This window comes from Python bivittatus, unplaced genomic scaffold, assembly GCF_059951505.1.
Source record: "Python bivittatus isolate LINGU-HERP-01145 unplaced genomic scaffold, Pbiv_v1 ctg000480_np1212, whole genome shotgun sequence".
NCBI classification, from domain to species: Eukaryota; Metazoa; Chordata; class Lepidosauria; order Squamata; family Pythonidae; genus Python; species Python bivittatus.
The window spans coordinates 104078841-104096853 of record NW_028277075.1 but is presented as its reverse complement, the minus strand read 5'-3'; the positions used below and the strand labels follow the sequence as shown (position 1 = coordinate 104096853).

Genomic DNA, 18013 nt, shown 5'->3' with positions numbered 1-18013 from the left:
TTAAGTTTATAAATAGGGTATCTTATTTTGCAGGCAATTAATTATAATTAGTATTTATTACTTTAATTTGGGGGCCTTTTTATTTATTTAGTTTTGGGGTATGTTCTGATACATGGATACATATAGTATGTGTACATACATAAATTCACCCACACTTATGTGGGGGAAGGGAAGTGGGACCTTCAGGATTGGTTTCAGTTGCCATTGATAACCCTGACATGACAAAATGAAGATAGTGGGTACTACAGACTTTTGTGTTTGCTTTCATTCAGGGTCACCTTCTTTTAGAGTAAATGCAACATGACTGTTTGTCAAGTTAGGGCAGTATCATTTATTCATTAGGGGTTGCCTCTTTGTTCCAAAGTGCCTGAATTGACTTATTCGATTTTTTGAATTATTATTATTATTGCAAAAAAAACCCAATTCCAACTAATGAAAAAATATTCGGTAGTCAGTTTTTAGAAGCTGATTAGCTTTGAGATGGAATTATGGTGTAGGTATAATAGTTGGTTCCCAGACTGATGAAAATTGAGGAGATTGTTACGTAAACAGGCAGTTGCACATTTTTCTGTTATCAGTGAAAATGCCTACCACCTCACAGGAAGGCTATTAAAAGAGAAATAAAAAAGCCTCTGCCCTCACACACTGACTTTAAATACAAACTAATTTGGTTGCCTGAATTTGTGTAACCCCATCCTTTTCTTTTCAATAAATCTTGCTAAGGACTATTCTTTGAGAATTATGCATAGAAAGAATCAACTCTGAGCTTTAAGGAGCTTTTGTTTTATCCATTAATGAGAAAAAGATATGCAGATTACAACTTGCTTTGATACAGATAATAATTTTAATCTGAAGCTGCAGAAAATGTGTCAGGCTAAATGTCCTGTGTAAGATTTATTAACTATATTGCAAAATGAAATAGTTTCCCATTAATATTACTGAACTTCTTACTGTTTTTCAAAGATTTATTATGTAACAGAAAGAGAGGTACAGTGAAGAAAATATGAATAGGAGCTAGAAGCTATGACTTGAAGCTATTTTCTTTTTAGATTCTTTTCAGAATGCACAAAATTCTGAGAATTTGAAGGAGAAAGAAAATAAAGGATTCTTTGGCATTTTTCAGCGAAGCAAAAAGAAACGACAACAAGTAAGAAACATACTGTATAAATGTTTGTAATTACGGTGGGATAGAACGTAAGCTTGAGCAGGTCATTCTCAGCCGGCCTGGACGGTTTGTCTTGTTGAAATCAACTGGAGTGCTTAACAAAGGATTATTGTTTAGCCCTGTAACTTCTTTCAGTTTCTCTCACAAAGCTAATGACCCTTTTCCTGATAAAAAGTCATGGAGTCTCCCTATTTCTTTGCTTCCAGGAATGACTTTCTTACACAATTAACACCTACACCTTAATAACTCCTCACAATATGATTCCCAGCTTTTCCTTATCCTAAGATTGCAACCTAAGGAAACTATTTCTTCCATGCTTTGAAGACACTATTTTTGACCTTTTTACTTGGATTTTACCATTGTGCGAATGTTAATACTCTCACCACCTCCCACTTGCCTATAGATTAAGACTGGCTGTGGTGTTAACTCACTCTTCCTGCTTAGTGTGATGGGTTCTCTGAGCTTGGGAATGAGAATGTTTGCAAAACATTGCAAAACCAGAATAGAACAGAATTGTTGACAAGTGGAAGCAGTGGAAATTGTTGTTAAGTGGAAATTTAAATTATAAACAAAGAAAAAGAAAGAACGAATAGATGAACATTCAATTTGTCCATCTATTGTAAATGGCTAACTAGTTCCCCTTAAATCAAATGAGAGATGGAAAGAAGGTCAAAGGCATCAAGAATGACCCACCTTGATGCTTGAGCTGATAAAAGACTAAAGAACATACTGTAATCTCCTGTTTTCAAGATTTTGTAATCTAATCCCATTTTTCTTTCAATGAACTTGACTAATGAGACATGAGCATCTAGATTTTCAGGTCATTATTAGGGGACTTGACCCTTACATATTAGCAGCATAGGAGCTAGGGATAATCAAATGTTCTGTGCATGAAGTGTCCCATGTGTGGAAGGTTTGGTGCCCAAGTCAACACACACGTTCTGGGCATTTTGGTCCAAGGATGGAGTGAAATGAGGCTGTTTTATCCATGCATAGACTGAAGTAGGCCTATTTTGGTCCATGTTGAAGTGGTATATGTGAGGAGCCAAGAGCATTGGCAGCTGAGAGGAGGAAGGTGAGATAGAGAGGGTAAGATGCTGGGAAGAGGAGAGGTAGGCTGCTGGAATACACAATACAGCAACATTGATGGAGGCCTAGGGAAGGAAGGGGAGATCAGGAAGTGGAATGGGCCAGTGGAATATGCTGATAAGCATCAGCACCTGAATGCAGGGATAGAATGCCCTGGGAAGATCTAGAGCAGATGACTCAGAAGGATATACCATGCTGGGACATTGATAGAAGTGGAACAAGGAGGAGGGAGAAGAGTTGTAGAGAAGAGAGAGGGGGCAATGCACACCAGCTTGCCCCATTCATTCTAATTCCATTTTGGTCAACCCAGAATAGCCAAAGGATTGTTTTTGTTGATGATCAAATAGAAACAATCAATTTATCACCCAATCTCCCCATGGTTTCTGTACTGAGTTTCTCTGGGAACTTCCTGCAAGAAAACAATTTCTGTGTTGCTTATGCAAAATTTGAATGAGGCCTTGTAATAAATGTGAATAATTCTTGGTTTAAAGAAGTTGGCTGGCTAAAATCTAATCAAATCATTTTTTCTATCCCCACCCAACCCCCAATAAGACAGCCAGTGCTCCTGCAACACCACTCATGAACAAGCCAAAGCCAGCCTTTGCTGTGAGATCCAGTTCAGTTTCCAAACAGTATGACTCAAATACTCTGCCCTCTGAAATGCCCAAAAAGCGACGAGCACCCTTGCCTCCGATGCCTGCGTCTCAAAGTGTGCCCCAGAATCTTGCTCAAAGCCAGGACAAACCTGAGATTTGTATGCTGAAATCCAGTAGTGTGGATGAAACTGATAAGGTTGGTCATTAATCTTTTATCCTTTCTTTCACTCTGAAAATAATTTTAGAATAATTTCTGAGTAGCTATGAAACAGTTCCATGAGAACAATCACTATCATACCTTCCAAATAAATTGTAAGAGTTTACTTGGGCCAAGTTTAGATGATGTTTCTGGAATCGCCATGGCCACAAAATTATTTCTTTTATGTTCAGATTCCAAGTTGAGTATAAACACATCAAACATGTAGACAAGTCAGATCATAAGGAATATATTGTGTGGGTTTGGAATGTACCCCTATGTTTCAGGTTTTTTTCACTTGCATATGGTAATAAGGCATGGGGGAACATGCTAAAATTTCGCTGCTATTGGAATCTTTGGAAGAATTTTCAAATGAAAGTGTTTATCCTTATACTTTCAAATGAAATATGTGGGACATCTGATAACTCTGCTTAGGGAAGAATTCATTATTTATAAGATCCTTCTTCATTCACAGCTAGCACTTACCAGACTTCTAAAGAGGCGGCTTTAGAAATTAACCTTTAATTTTTAGATGAAAGTTGGATATTAATATTAAATGCTGGAAAGGCTTAATGTGATCAAGATAGTTCAATAATCATAAGTCTAGCTAGTTGCTTTGGTTGTTGAAAAATTGTACTTTGAAGCAATGCCCAATTGCAGTTGCAATCCAGTTTTCCCTATCAAATAGGTAGTTTCTGTATTTTCATTAAATATGAAAAAGTATAGTTTAAGTATAAAATGGAGAAAGATTTGACATTTTCTGTCTTTTCCAGATTGTCTTCCTTATCCCTTTATGAAAAATACCATTAAATATATTACTGGGAAAAGGTTTCCCAAGCAGTTCAAACCTTTGCATTATTAGAAACATGTTCAGTCCTTAAGAAAATAAAATTTTACTTACTGGAAGAACATGGATGTTTAAAACTGATGTTTTTATCTTCATAACCTTGCCTGCTTCTATAATAAAGCATTTTAATGAAGTTATAAAGGAGGCTGCCAGGTCAAATCTATCTATATAAATCCCAGTGTATGCTGAATTTATTCCAGCATAGTTTGAGAGGAGAAATTAATGCAGTCGGTAATATCTTGGTAAAGCATAAATTGTCAGTTGTGAATTCCAATTAAAGTTCAAAGCCAAGTGTATCAGCATAAATGGGAATACAGTGTATTGAGACAACACTTTGAATCTGGAATGAAAGACATTTTTCTAATATCCTAGAATGCATGAGCATGCTATACAGATGAAGAGAAAGTAGAAGAAGAAAAAAACCCAGGCCCAGTAGATGAATGGAACATAAATGCAATCAGTGAATATTATTTTTGTTCACCTAAAGTATAATGCAGGTTTTTTTTTTTATTAAGCCTTAACCACAAGAGTGCGCTGTTTAATAGAGATTTGGAAATCTATCTTTAACTAAAAAAGTCTTACTTTGGGAAAAGTTATTGGTCATCTCAATGCATCCTCCAAATAATATCAGTTTAAACTGGTTCTGCTCCTTTAAAAAGAATCTTTAAGCAGTGTAAAGTAGGGGTAGACTGTGTAAATTGATGCTGTCTAGACGTTTTGAACTGCGCTTCTCCAAACTCCTGTCACCAGCTGTATTCTGGGAAATGCACTAGCTCTAGAACAAAAGATGAAGCATTCGTGGAAACAGAGAGTATTTGTACCCATAGCAGCTCCATCTTGCTGGGATTCATTCTCAATTTGTTTTGCTCCACCTAGTCCCTCATAGCCTCCAGACACCAGGTCAAAGACTTCAACCTCATATCTTAATCCAAAACCTCTCAATAGTCCATACTCTTTTTATTTGTCATCTTTATATCTGTTTCTGCCATTCCAGCTGGTTTATTGGTCCACTTCTCCCCTTTCTTCTATTTTCTGGTCCTGCATGTTCGCCATCACCCTTTCATTTTCATGCATATTTCTGCATGTTGTCTACCATTGCTCTCCACTCTCTTTTCCATCATTTACAAAATCCATTACACTTCTCCCTCCTCTAGTTGTTCCTCTGTATACTTCCACCCAGAGTCACTTCTTTGTGAGATGGACGGTATCTAGATTCGAAATAAAAATAAATAAATAAATATCTCTCCACAACAAATTCAATCATTCATTGGCTTTTTTTCTTCCTGATCTGCTTTCCATCATAATACGCAAGATTCCTATCCCTTTTCTTCACTTCACTGCTTGCTGCTGGAACCTGGAGTCAGCCCCTGGCCCACACCATTAGCAGCCTGCTAGGGTCTTCATGGATCACTGCCTTGTCGGGGCTTGTGTAACTCAGTGAAGCCATGAGCTATACCGTGCAGGGCCACCCAAGACGGACAGGTCATGACAGAGAGTTCTGACAAAATGTGGTCCACTGGAGAAGGAAATGGCAACCCACTCCAGTATCCTTGCCAAGAAAACCCCATGGACAATGTTAAAAGGCTAAAAGATATGATGCCGGAAGATGAGCCCCTCAGGTCGGAAGGTGTCCAGTATGCTACTGGGGAAGAGCGGAGGGCAATTCCAAGTAGCTCCAGAAAGAGTGAAGCGGCTGGGCCAAAGCCGAAAGGACGTTCAGCTGTGGATGTATCTGGAAGCGAAAAGAAGGTCCGATGCTGTAAAGAACAATATTGTATAGGTACCTGGAATGTAAGATCTATGAACCAAGGCAAGCTGGATGTGGTCAAACATGAGATGACAAGATTGAACATCGACATCTTGGGAATCAGCGAACTGAAATGGACGGGAATGGGTGAATTTAATTCGGGTGACCATTATATCTACTACTGTGGCAAGAAACCCTTAGAAGAAATGGAGTTGCACTCATAGTCAATAAGAGAGTGGGAAAGGCAGTAATGGGGTACAACCTCAAAAACGACAGAATGATCTCAGTGCGAATCCAAGGCAAACCATTCAACATCACAGTAATCCAAGTATATGCCCCAACCACTGATGTCAAAGAAGCTGAAGTTGACCGCTTCTATGAAGATCTACAACACCCTCTAGAACTAGCAGCAAAAAAAGATGTCCTTTTCATCATAGGGGATTGGAATGCTAAAGTAGGAAGTCAAGGAGTAATTGGAATAACAGGCAAGTTTGACCTTGGAGTACAAAATGAAGCAGGGCAAAGGCTAATAGAGTTCTGTCAAGAGAACAAGCTAGTCATAGCAAACACTCTTTTCCAACAACACAAGAGACAACTCTACACATGGACATCACCAGATGGTCAATACCGAAACCAGATTGATTATATACTTTGCAGCCAAAGATGGAGAAGCTCTATACAGACAGCAAAAACAAGACCAGGAGCTGACTGTGGCTCAGATCATGAGCTTCTTACTGCAAAATTTAGGCTTAAATTGAAGAATGTAGGGAAAACCACTAGACCACTCAGGTATGACTTAGATCATATTCCTTGTGAGTACACAGTGAAGGTGATGAATAGATTTAGAGGGTTAGATTTGGTAGACAGAGTGCCTGAAGAACTATGGACAGAGGTCCGTAACATTGTACAGGAGGCAGCAACTAAAACCATCCCAAAGAAAAAGAAATGCAAGAAAGCAAAATGGCTGTCTGATGAGGCTTTACAAATAGCTGTGGAAAGAAGGAATGTGAAAAGCAAGGGTGAAAGGGAAGGATATAAGCAACTGAATGCAGATTTCCAGAGAATAGCAAGGAGAGATAAGAAGGCCTTTTTAAATGAACAATGCAAAGAAATCGAGGAAAACAATAGAATGGGGAAGACTAGAGATCTCTTCAAGAAAATTGGAGATATCAAAGGAACATTTAGTGCAAAGATGGGCATGATAAAGGACAAAAAAGGCAGGGACCTAACAGAAGCAGAAGAGATTAAGAAGAGGTGGCAAGAATACACAGAAGAACTATACAAGAAAGATCTTAATGTCCCTGATGTCCATGCTCTCCTAGAGAGTCTGCTTGAGCCAGACTCTGAGCTTGAGCCAGACATCCTAGAGAGTGAAGTCAAGTGGGCCTTAGGAAGCATTACTAACAACAAAGCTAGCGGAGATGACAGTATTCCAGCTGAGTTATTTAAAATACTAAAAAATGATGCTGTTAAAGTGCTGCACTCAATATGCCAGCAAGTTTGGAAAACGCAACAGTGGCCACGGGATTGGAAAAGGTCAGTTTACGTTCCAATTCCAAAAAAGGGCAATGCCAAAGAATGCTCAAACTATCACACAATTGCACTCATTTCACATGCTAGCAAGGTTATGCTCAAAATCCTACAAGCTAGGCTTCAGCAGTACGTGAACCGAGAACTACCGGATGTACAAGCTGGGTTTCGAAGAGGCAGAGGAACTAGAGATCAAATTGCCAACATTCGCTGGATCATGGAGAAAGCACAAGAGTTCCAGAAAAACATCTACTTCTGCTTCATTGACTATGCAAAAGCCTTCGATTGTGTGGATCACAACAAACTGTGGCAAATTCTTAAAGAGATGGGGGTACCAGACCATCTTACCTGTCTCCTGAGAAATCTGTATATGGGCCAAGAAGCAACAGTTAGAACCGGTCACGGAACAACCGATTGGTTCAAAAAAGGGAAAGGAGTGCGACAAGGCTGTATACTGTCACCCTGCTTATTTAACCTATATGCAGAGTACATCATGAGAAATGCCAGGCTGGAAGAATCACAAGCCAGAATTAAGATTGCAGGGAGAAACATCAACAGCCTCAGATATGCAGATGATACCACCCTAATGGCAGAAAGTGAAGAAGAACTAAGGAGCCTCTTGATGAGGGTGAAAGAGGAGAGTGCGAAAGCTGGCTTGAAACTCAACATTAAAAAAACTAAGATCATGGCATCTGGACCCATCAATTCCTGGCAAATAGAAGGGGTAGAAATGGAAGCAGTAACAGACTTCATTTATTTGGGCTCCAAGATCACCGCAGACGGAGACTGCAGCCATGAAATTAAAAGACGCTTGCTCCTTGGGAGGAAAGCTATGGCAAACCTAGATAGCATATTAAAAAGCAGAGACGTCACCTTGCCGACAAAGATCCGCATGGTCAAAGCTATGGTTTTTCCAGTAGTAATGTATGGCTGTGAGAGCTGGACCATAAAGAAGGCTGAGCGCTGAAGAATTGATGCCTTTGAACTGTGGTGCTGGAGAAGACTCTTAAGAGTCCCCTGGACTGCCAGGAGGTCAAACCAGTCAATCTTAAAGGAAATCAACCCTGATTGCTCATTGGAAGGATTGATAATGAAGCTCAAGCTCAGATACTTTGGTCACCTAATGCGAAGAGAGGACTCTTTGGAAAAGACCCTGATGCTGGGAAAGATTGAAGGCAAAAAGAGAAGAGGACAGCAGAGGATGAGATGGTTAGATAGCATCACTGAAGCAATGAGCATGAATGAAACTGAGCAAACTCAGGGAGGCAGTGAAGGACAGGAAGGCCTGGCGTGATATGGTTCATGGGGTCACGAAGAGTCGGACATGACTTAACGACTGAACAACAACAAGGGTCTTCAAATCAAGTCTCCACTCAACTACTGCTTTCAGATAAGGGTTGCTGATAGGCCACATTCAAAATGGTGATTGTGTGCTCCACCACCATAGTGGGAAATAAAATCATGATAGTTTGTTCTGAAAGCCACTTGGATTTTTTCTTCAGTAAAATGTTTGCAATAGTTTTTCTATTTTGGTTCTCACATGTCTCTTATCCCTGTGTTTAGCTCCTCAGCTGCTCTTTTGCAATCACTGACTCTGTTCCATAGATTGTTCTTACATTCTGACTGAATGTCTTCCAGATCAAATCTTGCTACTTTCCCTACTTTAACCTACTTTCCTAAATATATGATATTAATAATTAATGGCAATAATTCACGGTCTCTTGCACAATGTGCACCTGGAAATGGCCTGCCTGACTGAATTACACTTCTCCGTTTTCTATTTCCTATTGTGTAGTTAATTTAATTCCTGTGTAGCCTATCCATTGATGTCCAATATTTATATCTGTATTTATATTCCTTGCAGCAGATGTTGCAATAATAAAAAAAAATTCTTTTCCCAAAACTCTAACTTACCTCCTGCATTATTGACCTTACTCTGGCCAAGTAATTCTACCTTTGGTTTTCTAATAACTTAGTAGTACTATTATGCCCTTGTTAGATGTTTCATTTAAAAACTTTATACTTTGTCAAAACATTTTTCTGTGCCTTTCTCCATTTTATGTGCAGTACAACACTGTAAATTCTATAACATTGATATTAACTGAATATCCACTAATTTTAATAGATATGATCCTATTGTTTTTTGAGATATAGTGGAGCACATATTCCTCCTTGAGTATTATGCCATTCCATTCCTTCACATGGTTTTATATCCTTTTTTAAAAATACTTTTTGAAGTATTTTTATTGAAGAATTTAACAATACTAAAAGATAATGCAAACTGAAATCAGAAAGGAAATAGAAAGAAAAGAAATATAAAAGAAAAGAAAAAGGAAGAGAAAAGAAATAGAAAAAAGAATATTTTAAAAAGTGACTCCCGATCTTCCTTGCAACAAGTGCTGGCAAATTTAATATTTCCCCACCCCTATAAGATTGGATATATAATTCACTTCTTCCCATACCACCCCCATCCATTCGAAAATCCAAAAATCATTGTTGTTTCTGTCTGAGTATTGGCAAAAAGTCCATAAAGGGTTTTCAGAATTTATAGAAATATTTCATATTTTAACCCTGATCAAAACAAGTCAGCTTTATATTCCTTTCTTTTGCTTCTGACAGTCTTGATCTTTAATTCCTCAAGTTGCTGTCATAGGATTGAATCTCCTTTCAAACTTTCTTTCTCACATCTCAGAGATTTCTTCAAGGCTTTAGAAACCCTCTTTTGTAAATCCAGTGATAAATCCTTGCCCGGGATGTGGTTTCATATCTTGAAAAATACATGTAATCATCTGGTTTAAAGTTGCCCATTCCCACTCACCTACGTTCACCTTTGTCTAAAACTTTCAATTTACTGTGCTTTATTTCTTGGTCCGTGCTTCTCACATTGCATCTTCTAATTGTATATATCTTTGTAAAATGTGGAAGTTCTCTTTCAATGCTAGCATCATCAGTGACCAGACTTCTCTGCCACATTTGTCTCGCTACATCATCTCTTCTCTTGTTCATGAAAGTCCAGCATTCTTCCCCATTAATTAGAGTGGGGGGGACTAATAAACTAATTCAGTGGATTTATTATCTGGCCCCTATGTCCTTGTGTTCTGTTTTTCAGACAGTTTTGAGGCTGTGCTCTGCCTCATAATTGCTGAGATGTACTGTAGCTGAAAAGGAGAATAAAAAGTTAGTTGCTATATTGTCTTTGTACAGTACTGCACAGTACTACAAAACTGAAGCACCTTTGTCCCAGCTGAACAGTTTGCTCAGTTTTGGTAGTGAGGCATTTATCCATGCCAAAGAGGTAATATCAGACAGTGGCATGAAAGGCCAGCTAAAAAGAACACTGTCTCCACATAGCCATAGCCTTCCAGATGTATTGGACTACACTTACCAGAATTCTCAGCCAGTTTGGCAGACATTTGGGGAGGTGTAATCCAATACCTCTAGAAGGTTGCTTATGATACTGAAAGTTTCGGACGGTTTCAGAACCACATACCACTTTTTCCAAGCGTCACAAAGAACAACCAGAGGTAATTTTGGATTGCCTCTTCAACTCAGAAGTGGGGATACTGCTTTTCTGTATGCAGGAGTTTATTTATGTTTTGTTCTGTTATGAAGGAGTTGGTTGGAATCCCATCTTCTGGGTCTCAGATAACAGAATAGAGACATTGCTTTTTTTTCCTTGTGGGTGATACTGTTGATTGGTTATTCAGTTTTAATGTTCAGTGTTGCTTTTTAGCTTTGGAATTTACTGGCTAATCAGAAATTTGAAGATGAAGTCTTCCTTAAGTCAACATCGAGTAGCGATATGGGCATGTCCATGTTGTTTCCTTGGTAACAGTATAGAAGGCATTTGCCCTTCTGGCTTCTGGGAAGCCTTTTGACTTTCCAGGCTAACCTACAGACCCTGGGATTTCCTGGTGCTTTCCCATCCAAATACTAAACAAGCTTTTTCAAGATCAGCCAAGGTCTGCTAAGTGCCACCACTTCGCTGTTAAATAATGAGCAAGGTCTGCACTTGCAGATAGATTTTAAAGCTTTAGCTCACTGTAACATTTAAAGGTTTATTTTTCTGAACGACATGCAAGTAGATTTTCCCTCAGCTAAATATAGCTCTGTAGAATAGAATCTAGGATGAATAAAATATACAGTTGGTTGCCATTTTTCATTTTCGTACAGCAAATTTATTTTTATTTATTTATTTATATTTATATAGCTGCCCATCTCACATAAAAGTGACTCTGGGCAGCGTACAGCACTTGATTAAAAACAGTAAATACATTAAAACAGTCACAATTAAAAAACAACTAAGAAGCAGAGGGATGGAGCTAACCTCACTTCTGGGGGGAGAAGATTCCACAAGGCGGGAGCCACGGCAGAGAAGGCCCGCCTCCTGGGACCTGCTAGTAACTTTTCCATTGTTTCTGGAGTGTGAAGGTTTATGATCCCAGACAGATGTCAATGTCTACAAATTACTCAGATTAAATTACGGTCACTTAAATGAATTATTAGCATTTATTTGTTTGTTTGTTTATATTTATTTGTGGGGAAAATATATCCATATTTTCATAGCCCCAAAGGAATGCTCAGCCTTTGGTTGATGTTATATCTGAAACAGGCAATTGATTCAGATAGGACAAAATACCTGAGCTATTTTATGGAGATATTAGTGCTGCTAAAGTTATTTCTTCACTATGTCGAAAGAGTTTTTGCATTTAACAGTTAATGATTTCTCTCCAGCTACATTCTTGAATGTTTCTGTTTTATTCTCATTTCCATCCTGACCTTTTCCCCAGGGACTCTCAGAAGTAGGAATAGTGCGAACAGGTTCTCTTCATCTCAGTGGCACGTCCTCAGTTAATTCTTCTTTAAGGCGGGCAAAGCGCAAAGCACCTTCACCTCCCAGAAAACTGCAAGGCCAAAGTGACCCCAGCATTGATACAGGTAAACATAGTATATCAGAATTCTGTACCTTAAGCTTGAAGCAACTTTGCCTGCATGGAAAGTAATGACTTTGAAGTTGTTGTTTTCTTTAACTTATAGTCAGAATTGGCTCATTGAGTTGTGGTGGTGGTGGTGGTGGTGATTATTAGATTTATATATTTTTATCCAGCCTTTTTTATATAGATATAACTCAAGGTGGCGAACATACCTAATACTTCTGCCTCTTGTTTTTCCCACAACAACAACCCTGTGAGGTAGGTTGGGTTGAGAGTGAGTGACTGGCCCAAAGTCACCTAGTTGGCTTTCATGCCTAAGTGGGGTGGGGCACGAAAAAGGAAGTGTATAGAAAGATGATGGTCATCAGCAAAGATGTCCCCTCTTTTTGAGTGGAGGACTGCATTTTGTCCTTGCATGGCATGCTGTCCCCATTCTGAGAAAAGTATGTGAGGCCAGGGGAGAAGAGCTGGTGGAGGCTCATGGAGTAAATGTTAGTAATCCTTTGAAAAACTTGCAAAACAAAACAACAGGATAAAAAGACGTTGCACATTCTTAGAACATTATTATTAATGTTGCACAGTCAGCCAGATGTTTAGAATGGATGATGATGATGATGATAATAATAATAATAATTATTATTATTATTATTATATACACATCAACATGAAATCACAGCTGCCAGTTTTTTAGCTGGTGTTGCATGGTGTTCTTCATTCACACTGAGTTCTTCTCAAGAACCTAGGATGCCATAATGTATCAGCGTAGTATAGGTGCAGATACAGGCAGTGTCGCCTTTCGTAATTGACAGAATGAAATTTTGTCAATGTGTAGATTTTCTAAGTGCCGTCCAAGGCTTTTTGATATGACACCCAGCGTGCCAATAACCATTGGGACCACCGCTGCTGGTTTATGCCATAATCTTTCAACATCGATTTTCAGATCTTGATACTTTGTGATCTTCTCCAATTCTTTGTCTTGTACTGTCCCCTGATGTTGCCACATCAGTTAGCCACACTTTCTTCTATCCAACCATTGTTAAATCTGGTGTGTTATGCTCCAAGACTTTATCAGTTTGTATTTGGAAATCCCACAATATTTTAACCTGCTCATTTTTGACTACTTTTTCAACTATGTGTTCCCACCAATTTTTCATTACTGGCACATGATAGTTTTTACAGATGTTCCAGTGAATCATTTTGGCAACTGTGTTATGTCGTCCTTTATACTCTGTGCGATCTTCTTGCATGAACTAAGTATATGATCTACTGTTTCTTCTGCTTCTTTGCTCTTGAGCAGCCAAAATCAAGCCTTCAGTTTCTTTTTTTAACGTTCCAGTTGTAACCCATTGCCAGGTTTTATGTTTGTCCACTTTCCCCTCAATCTTTTGAAGAAATTGACCATGTAATGCTTTTCCTTGCCAGCATTCTGTTCGTGTTTTTATTACATTATTTTAAAATCCATGTTTTGTTTCCTGTAAGTTCCAATTTTTAACTTGCATCAGTGCTTGTTCTTGGCTGTCTTTTGCATAATCTGCCAATGCATGCTTTTCTTCTTCGACAGTTTGTTTGACTTGAAGTAAACCTCCGCCTCCATTTCTGTGGGGCAGGTATAAGCTATCAATATCACTATGGGGGTGTAATGCATAGTGAATAGTCATCAGTTTTCTTGATTTTCGGTCCAAACTGTCCAGTTCAGCTTGTGTCCAGTTAATAACTCCAGCAATGTATCAAATGACAGGTATGGCCCGATGTTGATGGCTTTGATGCTGTTTCCACTGTTCAATTTTGTCTTTAGCAATTTGCTCACTCTTTGGATGTATTCTTTACTAATCATATTTTTAACTTGTCCATGCTTGGTGTTATCCAGCTTTAAAATGCTCAGTTACTTGTAGGCTTCATCTTGATGGCTCCTGATGGTTTGGCCATTCAGCATTTCAATTCCATTACTGTTCGTGATTTTACCCCAATTTATTGCCACTGTAGCACATTTCTGTAGCCCAAATTCCATTGCTATATCTGTGCTAAAAATTCTTACGGTATTTGTCAAAGACTGGATTTCAATTTCTGATTTTCCATAAAGCTTCAAATCATCCTTACAAAGCAAATGTGAGATTTTATTAGCATTTTTTGGTGTTTGATAGCCAAGATATTATTATTGTTGTTGGTCGTACAATCAGCCAGATGTTTAGACTGGATTTTGCATTATTATTATTATTATTATTATTATTATTATTATTATTATTATTCAATTTATATATAAAATAACAGCTTATTGTTCTTACCATTGAAATTTTATGGGAAATTATGGAAGGGCTGGAGAAAATTATGTGCATGCAGATTGCATGTGGCCTGTGGGGTGACCACTCTGACGCTACAAAAATAATATCATAAAACAATAATTATCTGATAGTTGCATAGCAGTTTACCTTTGATAAAAGATATTTGGGTATTGTTGCAGTTTTGCCATCAAAAGGAAACATTTCCAAAATTCCATCTACTTTTCAGGATCAGAATCTGCAGAATCAATTCATATAGAAGGTATTGGGAAAGGAAGATATTCAGAAGTACAATCTCCAACAGGTATTTTTAATGCAACATTTAGTAAAAACCAAAAATAAAACAGACTCAGCTACATCTGCCAGTATTGCCACAACATTCTTTCTGCCCCTTTCTCATTCTAGTCTCTGCCCTTGTTACTATATTATTCTAAATTAACCCAAACCAATGGCTTTCATTTTAATTTACTTGAACTGAGCTGCAAAATCTGTTGTGGGAACTCTTTATTTACAAATAATAAGAGAAGTAACTTGGAACTGCTTTGCATGCAGCTCCTCCTACAGCCACAGCTAGTCTCTGCAACTCAGTTTGTTGGCTTCCTCCTTTAGTTTTCAGCGGAGTAGTGTTTTCTTTCTCTCTTTCCATTTCTCTCTCCACAACCAAGTTAAAGGTATCCTTGACTATTTTTTTTTTTAATCTGTTCAGTCATGTCCGATTCTTGGCAAGGCTTGTCAGAAGTGGTTTGCCATTGCCTCCTTCCTAGGGTTGACAGAAACTGACTGGCCCAAAGTCACCCAGCTGGCTCTGTGCCTAGGCAGGACTAGAACTCACAGTCTCCTGCTTTCTAGCCCGATGCCTTCACCACTACACCAAACTGGCCCTTTGTTTTATACATCTCTACAAATTAAAATATATTCACAATTCCACTTTCCAGTTTAATAGGGCTGGGCAAAGTACTTGGAGGATGCTTTGCAAAGTGATCGATGTATCCACCTAGATCTCCTCCTCAGAGTGTCGAGATGGCTGTGTTTCTTCAAGGTTAGGCACTAGTTCTGAGGTTCTTTTCCAGTTAATCCGAGGATGTGTGTACATGCATAGAAGACAGTTTGCTTCATTTTGGCAGCAGTCCCAGTGGAAAGAGGATCGCTGTAGTGGGAAAAGGCAGCCACATTGAGCCATGGAGAGTGATGGCCATTGAACAGTGGGCTCAGAGAAGTGCGTCACTGGCTTTGTGCACAGCCCTACAATTTAACATACAATTAATTGTTCCAGTAAAATAATTTGTAGTGGCTTAATCACATTGATTTCATTGATTAATTGATTACATTTGAATCTGTTTGCTTATAAATAAGTTATAATTTCAAAGTGCCCTTGTTTTGTTTTTAAATAATGCACATACAACTTCAGTAGACACCATTTTGGAAGAGGTAGCAATTCCGTTTGTATGAGACGGAAGAAGGTAAGCCTCTTCTGAATTGAAACCTTGACGTTCAAAGATATTTGCAACTTTTTTCAGCGCTACGTGATTAGAGAAACTTCTGTTAATTATGTTGTGTCTGTTAACTAAGTGCTGGAGCCCTATTAATGTGACCAAACATGAGTGAAAACATTTTGACTTAACTAACATTGTTCCCTCTGCTTTATTCCTTTTCACGTTTCTGTGTTTTATTCTCACATTAATCAAGTTAATTCCTGCATTGTTTCCTAACCTGCTTCTTAGGCAATGTAGTTGATCTAACCAGGACCACAGTGGCAGCAGGTACCTCATGCAGCTTTGATCCAACCAATCATGATCAAAACAATGTCCAGCAAGTCTCAGATGAAGGTAGAGTTTTGGTTAACGCTGATACTCCAGATGAATCTGAAGTGTCGCTTAAATGTAGGTGACTGTCATGTTTTCTCTTTGGGACTAATTTACTAAATTGTGCATACTAGTCTCATTTAATATGAGCTTCTCTGAGAGTAATGAATGCTTTCTAATATATGTTTTTGGGAGGAAAGTAGGATCTTTCATTCTGTTCAGGCTCAGGTGCTTGCTTTGAGAGTAGAGCCTGGTTAACCTAAGACCAGTTCATTCAGTGCTTTCTCTTACTGATTATTTTAAGAGTCCCATTGTTATATTTGTCTTAACATAACTCCTGTTCATGATACAGCACATTTACGCTGAAGTCATATGATAATATTAGTTTATTAACGAAGCTAAGAGGAAGCTGAGGTATGCAGCAGACATTTCCTCTGATTATGGTAATATTATTAGATAATTTTCTATTTTCTTCCATGAAATGTCTAAATATATTTTATTCTATATAAAGCAGCTTCCTATATTCCTGTCAGTTTATTCTCTTAAAGTGGTTAATTAAAGAAGAACACAACATTGCTTTCATGGTATTTTCAATTTCCATTTGCCAAAGCGTCATCTTCTATTAATATATAAGTGTTTCATGATATATTATGTTCTGCCTATGTGATTTATAGTGATGTTAAGTAACAGGGCAAGGCCCCTCCCCCAGCATAGCAGACTCATCAGTAAGCAAGCTTTCAAACTTTATATATATATATGTATGTATACACACACACACACACACACACACACACACACATACTTTTGCATGCTGAACCTCTCCAAAGATTACTCCTTGTGCTTTTTTGCACAGCTGACATAGGCTCTGAATATAGCTTAGAGGAGATAGAGGAGAAGGAAGAAGTGTATGATGATTCCATCAGTGCTCCTGAAGTTCCGCTAGATGTTCAGAAGCATGAACCTGCTTCTGATCCAAGTTTTGGTATTGGACACAATGCGCCAGAGTCAAATGAAGAAAAAACAGAAAAGATGAGTGCAAGTGATAAGTAAGTACAGTTAAGTTTGGTATGATTTTGTTGTGAGGGTAAGGAACTGAGTAACTTATCCAAGCAGGGTACATCATCTCACATTACAGTAACTGGAATGGGAGTTCTAAAGCGAGGGCTAAAAAGTTGTGCTATGTACTGCTGTTAGTGCTGGATGTAGTAAAATAAGGGTTAATTAGTGGTTCTCTAAAAAAAGAAAAGCATTATGGCTGGTGAATATACCAAAGATTAGCAGCCTATGGTTCTCATTTTTTTCAGCCTGGAACCCCCAACATTGCACTATTGAGGCTTGGTAGCAAATAGTTTTGATGGCATTATAATGTTTTTGGTTTCTTACTTTTTTTCCTGAAATTATTTATTTATTTAGCAAATGTTTATAACCACCCATCTCACTGAAGTGACTCTGGGCGGCGTACAACAATCTGATAAAAAGACAGATAAAAACAACAGAAGAAATATAAAAAAAAACATATTAATAAATACTGTAAAAAAACAAAAATACAAACCATAGGGGAAGGGAGAATAAAAATGCCTCTCTTAGCAATCGTCTAAGCAGGTCTCTGGTTCCCTGGGAGCCCGAGGCCTGATCACATAACCAGGTCTTGAGGGCCTCTTGGAATAGCAAAAGAGATGGCGTTAATCTAATCTCAGGAGGAAGGATGTTCCATAAGGCAGAGAAGGCACATGTCCTGGCACCTGCCAAATACAGGTCCCTAGCCAATGGTACCCGCAGCATACCTTCTCCACGAGATCTGATGGAGCAGGCTAATGTAACTGGGGAGAGG

At 38.4% G+C, this 18013-nt stretch overlaps 1 protein-coding gene and 1 pseudogene across 8 annotated transcripts in view; one reads left to right on the top strand and one right to left on the bottom strand.

Moving 5' to 3' along the window:
* Positions 1–18013, top strand: part of COBLL1 (cordon-bleu WH2 repeat protein like 1) — a 105899-nt gene that overhangs the window by 76615 nt on the left and 11271 nt on the right. For 6 of the 8 annotated variants that reach the window (XM_088146666.1, XM_088146665.1, XM_088146668.1 and 3 more), the window contains exons 6-11: positions 1050–1147; positions 2807–3046; positions 11961–12108; positions 14610–14684; positions 16102–16260; positions 17036–17228. In XM_088146666.1, the coding sequence (XP_088002792.1) occupies positions 1050–1147; positions 2807–3046; positions 11961–12108; positions 14610–14684; positions 16102–16260; positions 17036–17228 (913 nt within the window). The remainder of the gene's footprint in view (positions 1–1049; positions 1148–2806; positions 3047–11960; positions 12109–14609; positions 14685–16101; positions 16261–17035; positions 17229–18013) is intronic. The other 2 variants (XM_088146664.1, XM_088146667.1) reach the window with 2 other exon arrangements.
* On the bottom strand, positions 12777–14112 carry LOC148215096 (uncharacterized; annotated as a pseudogene).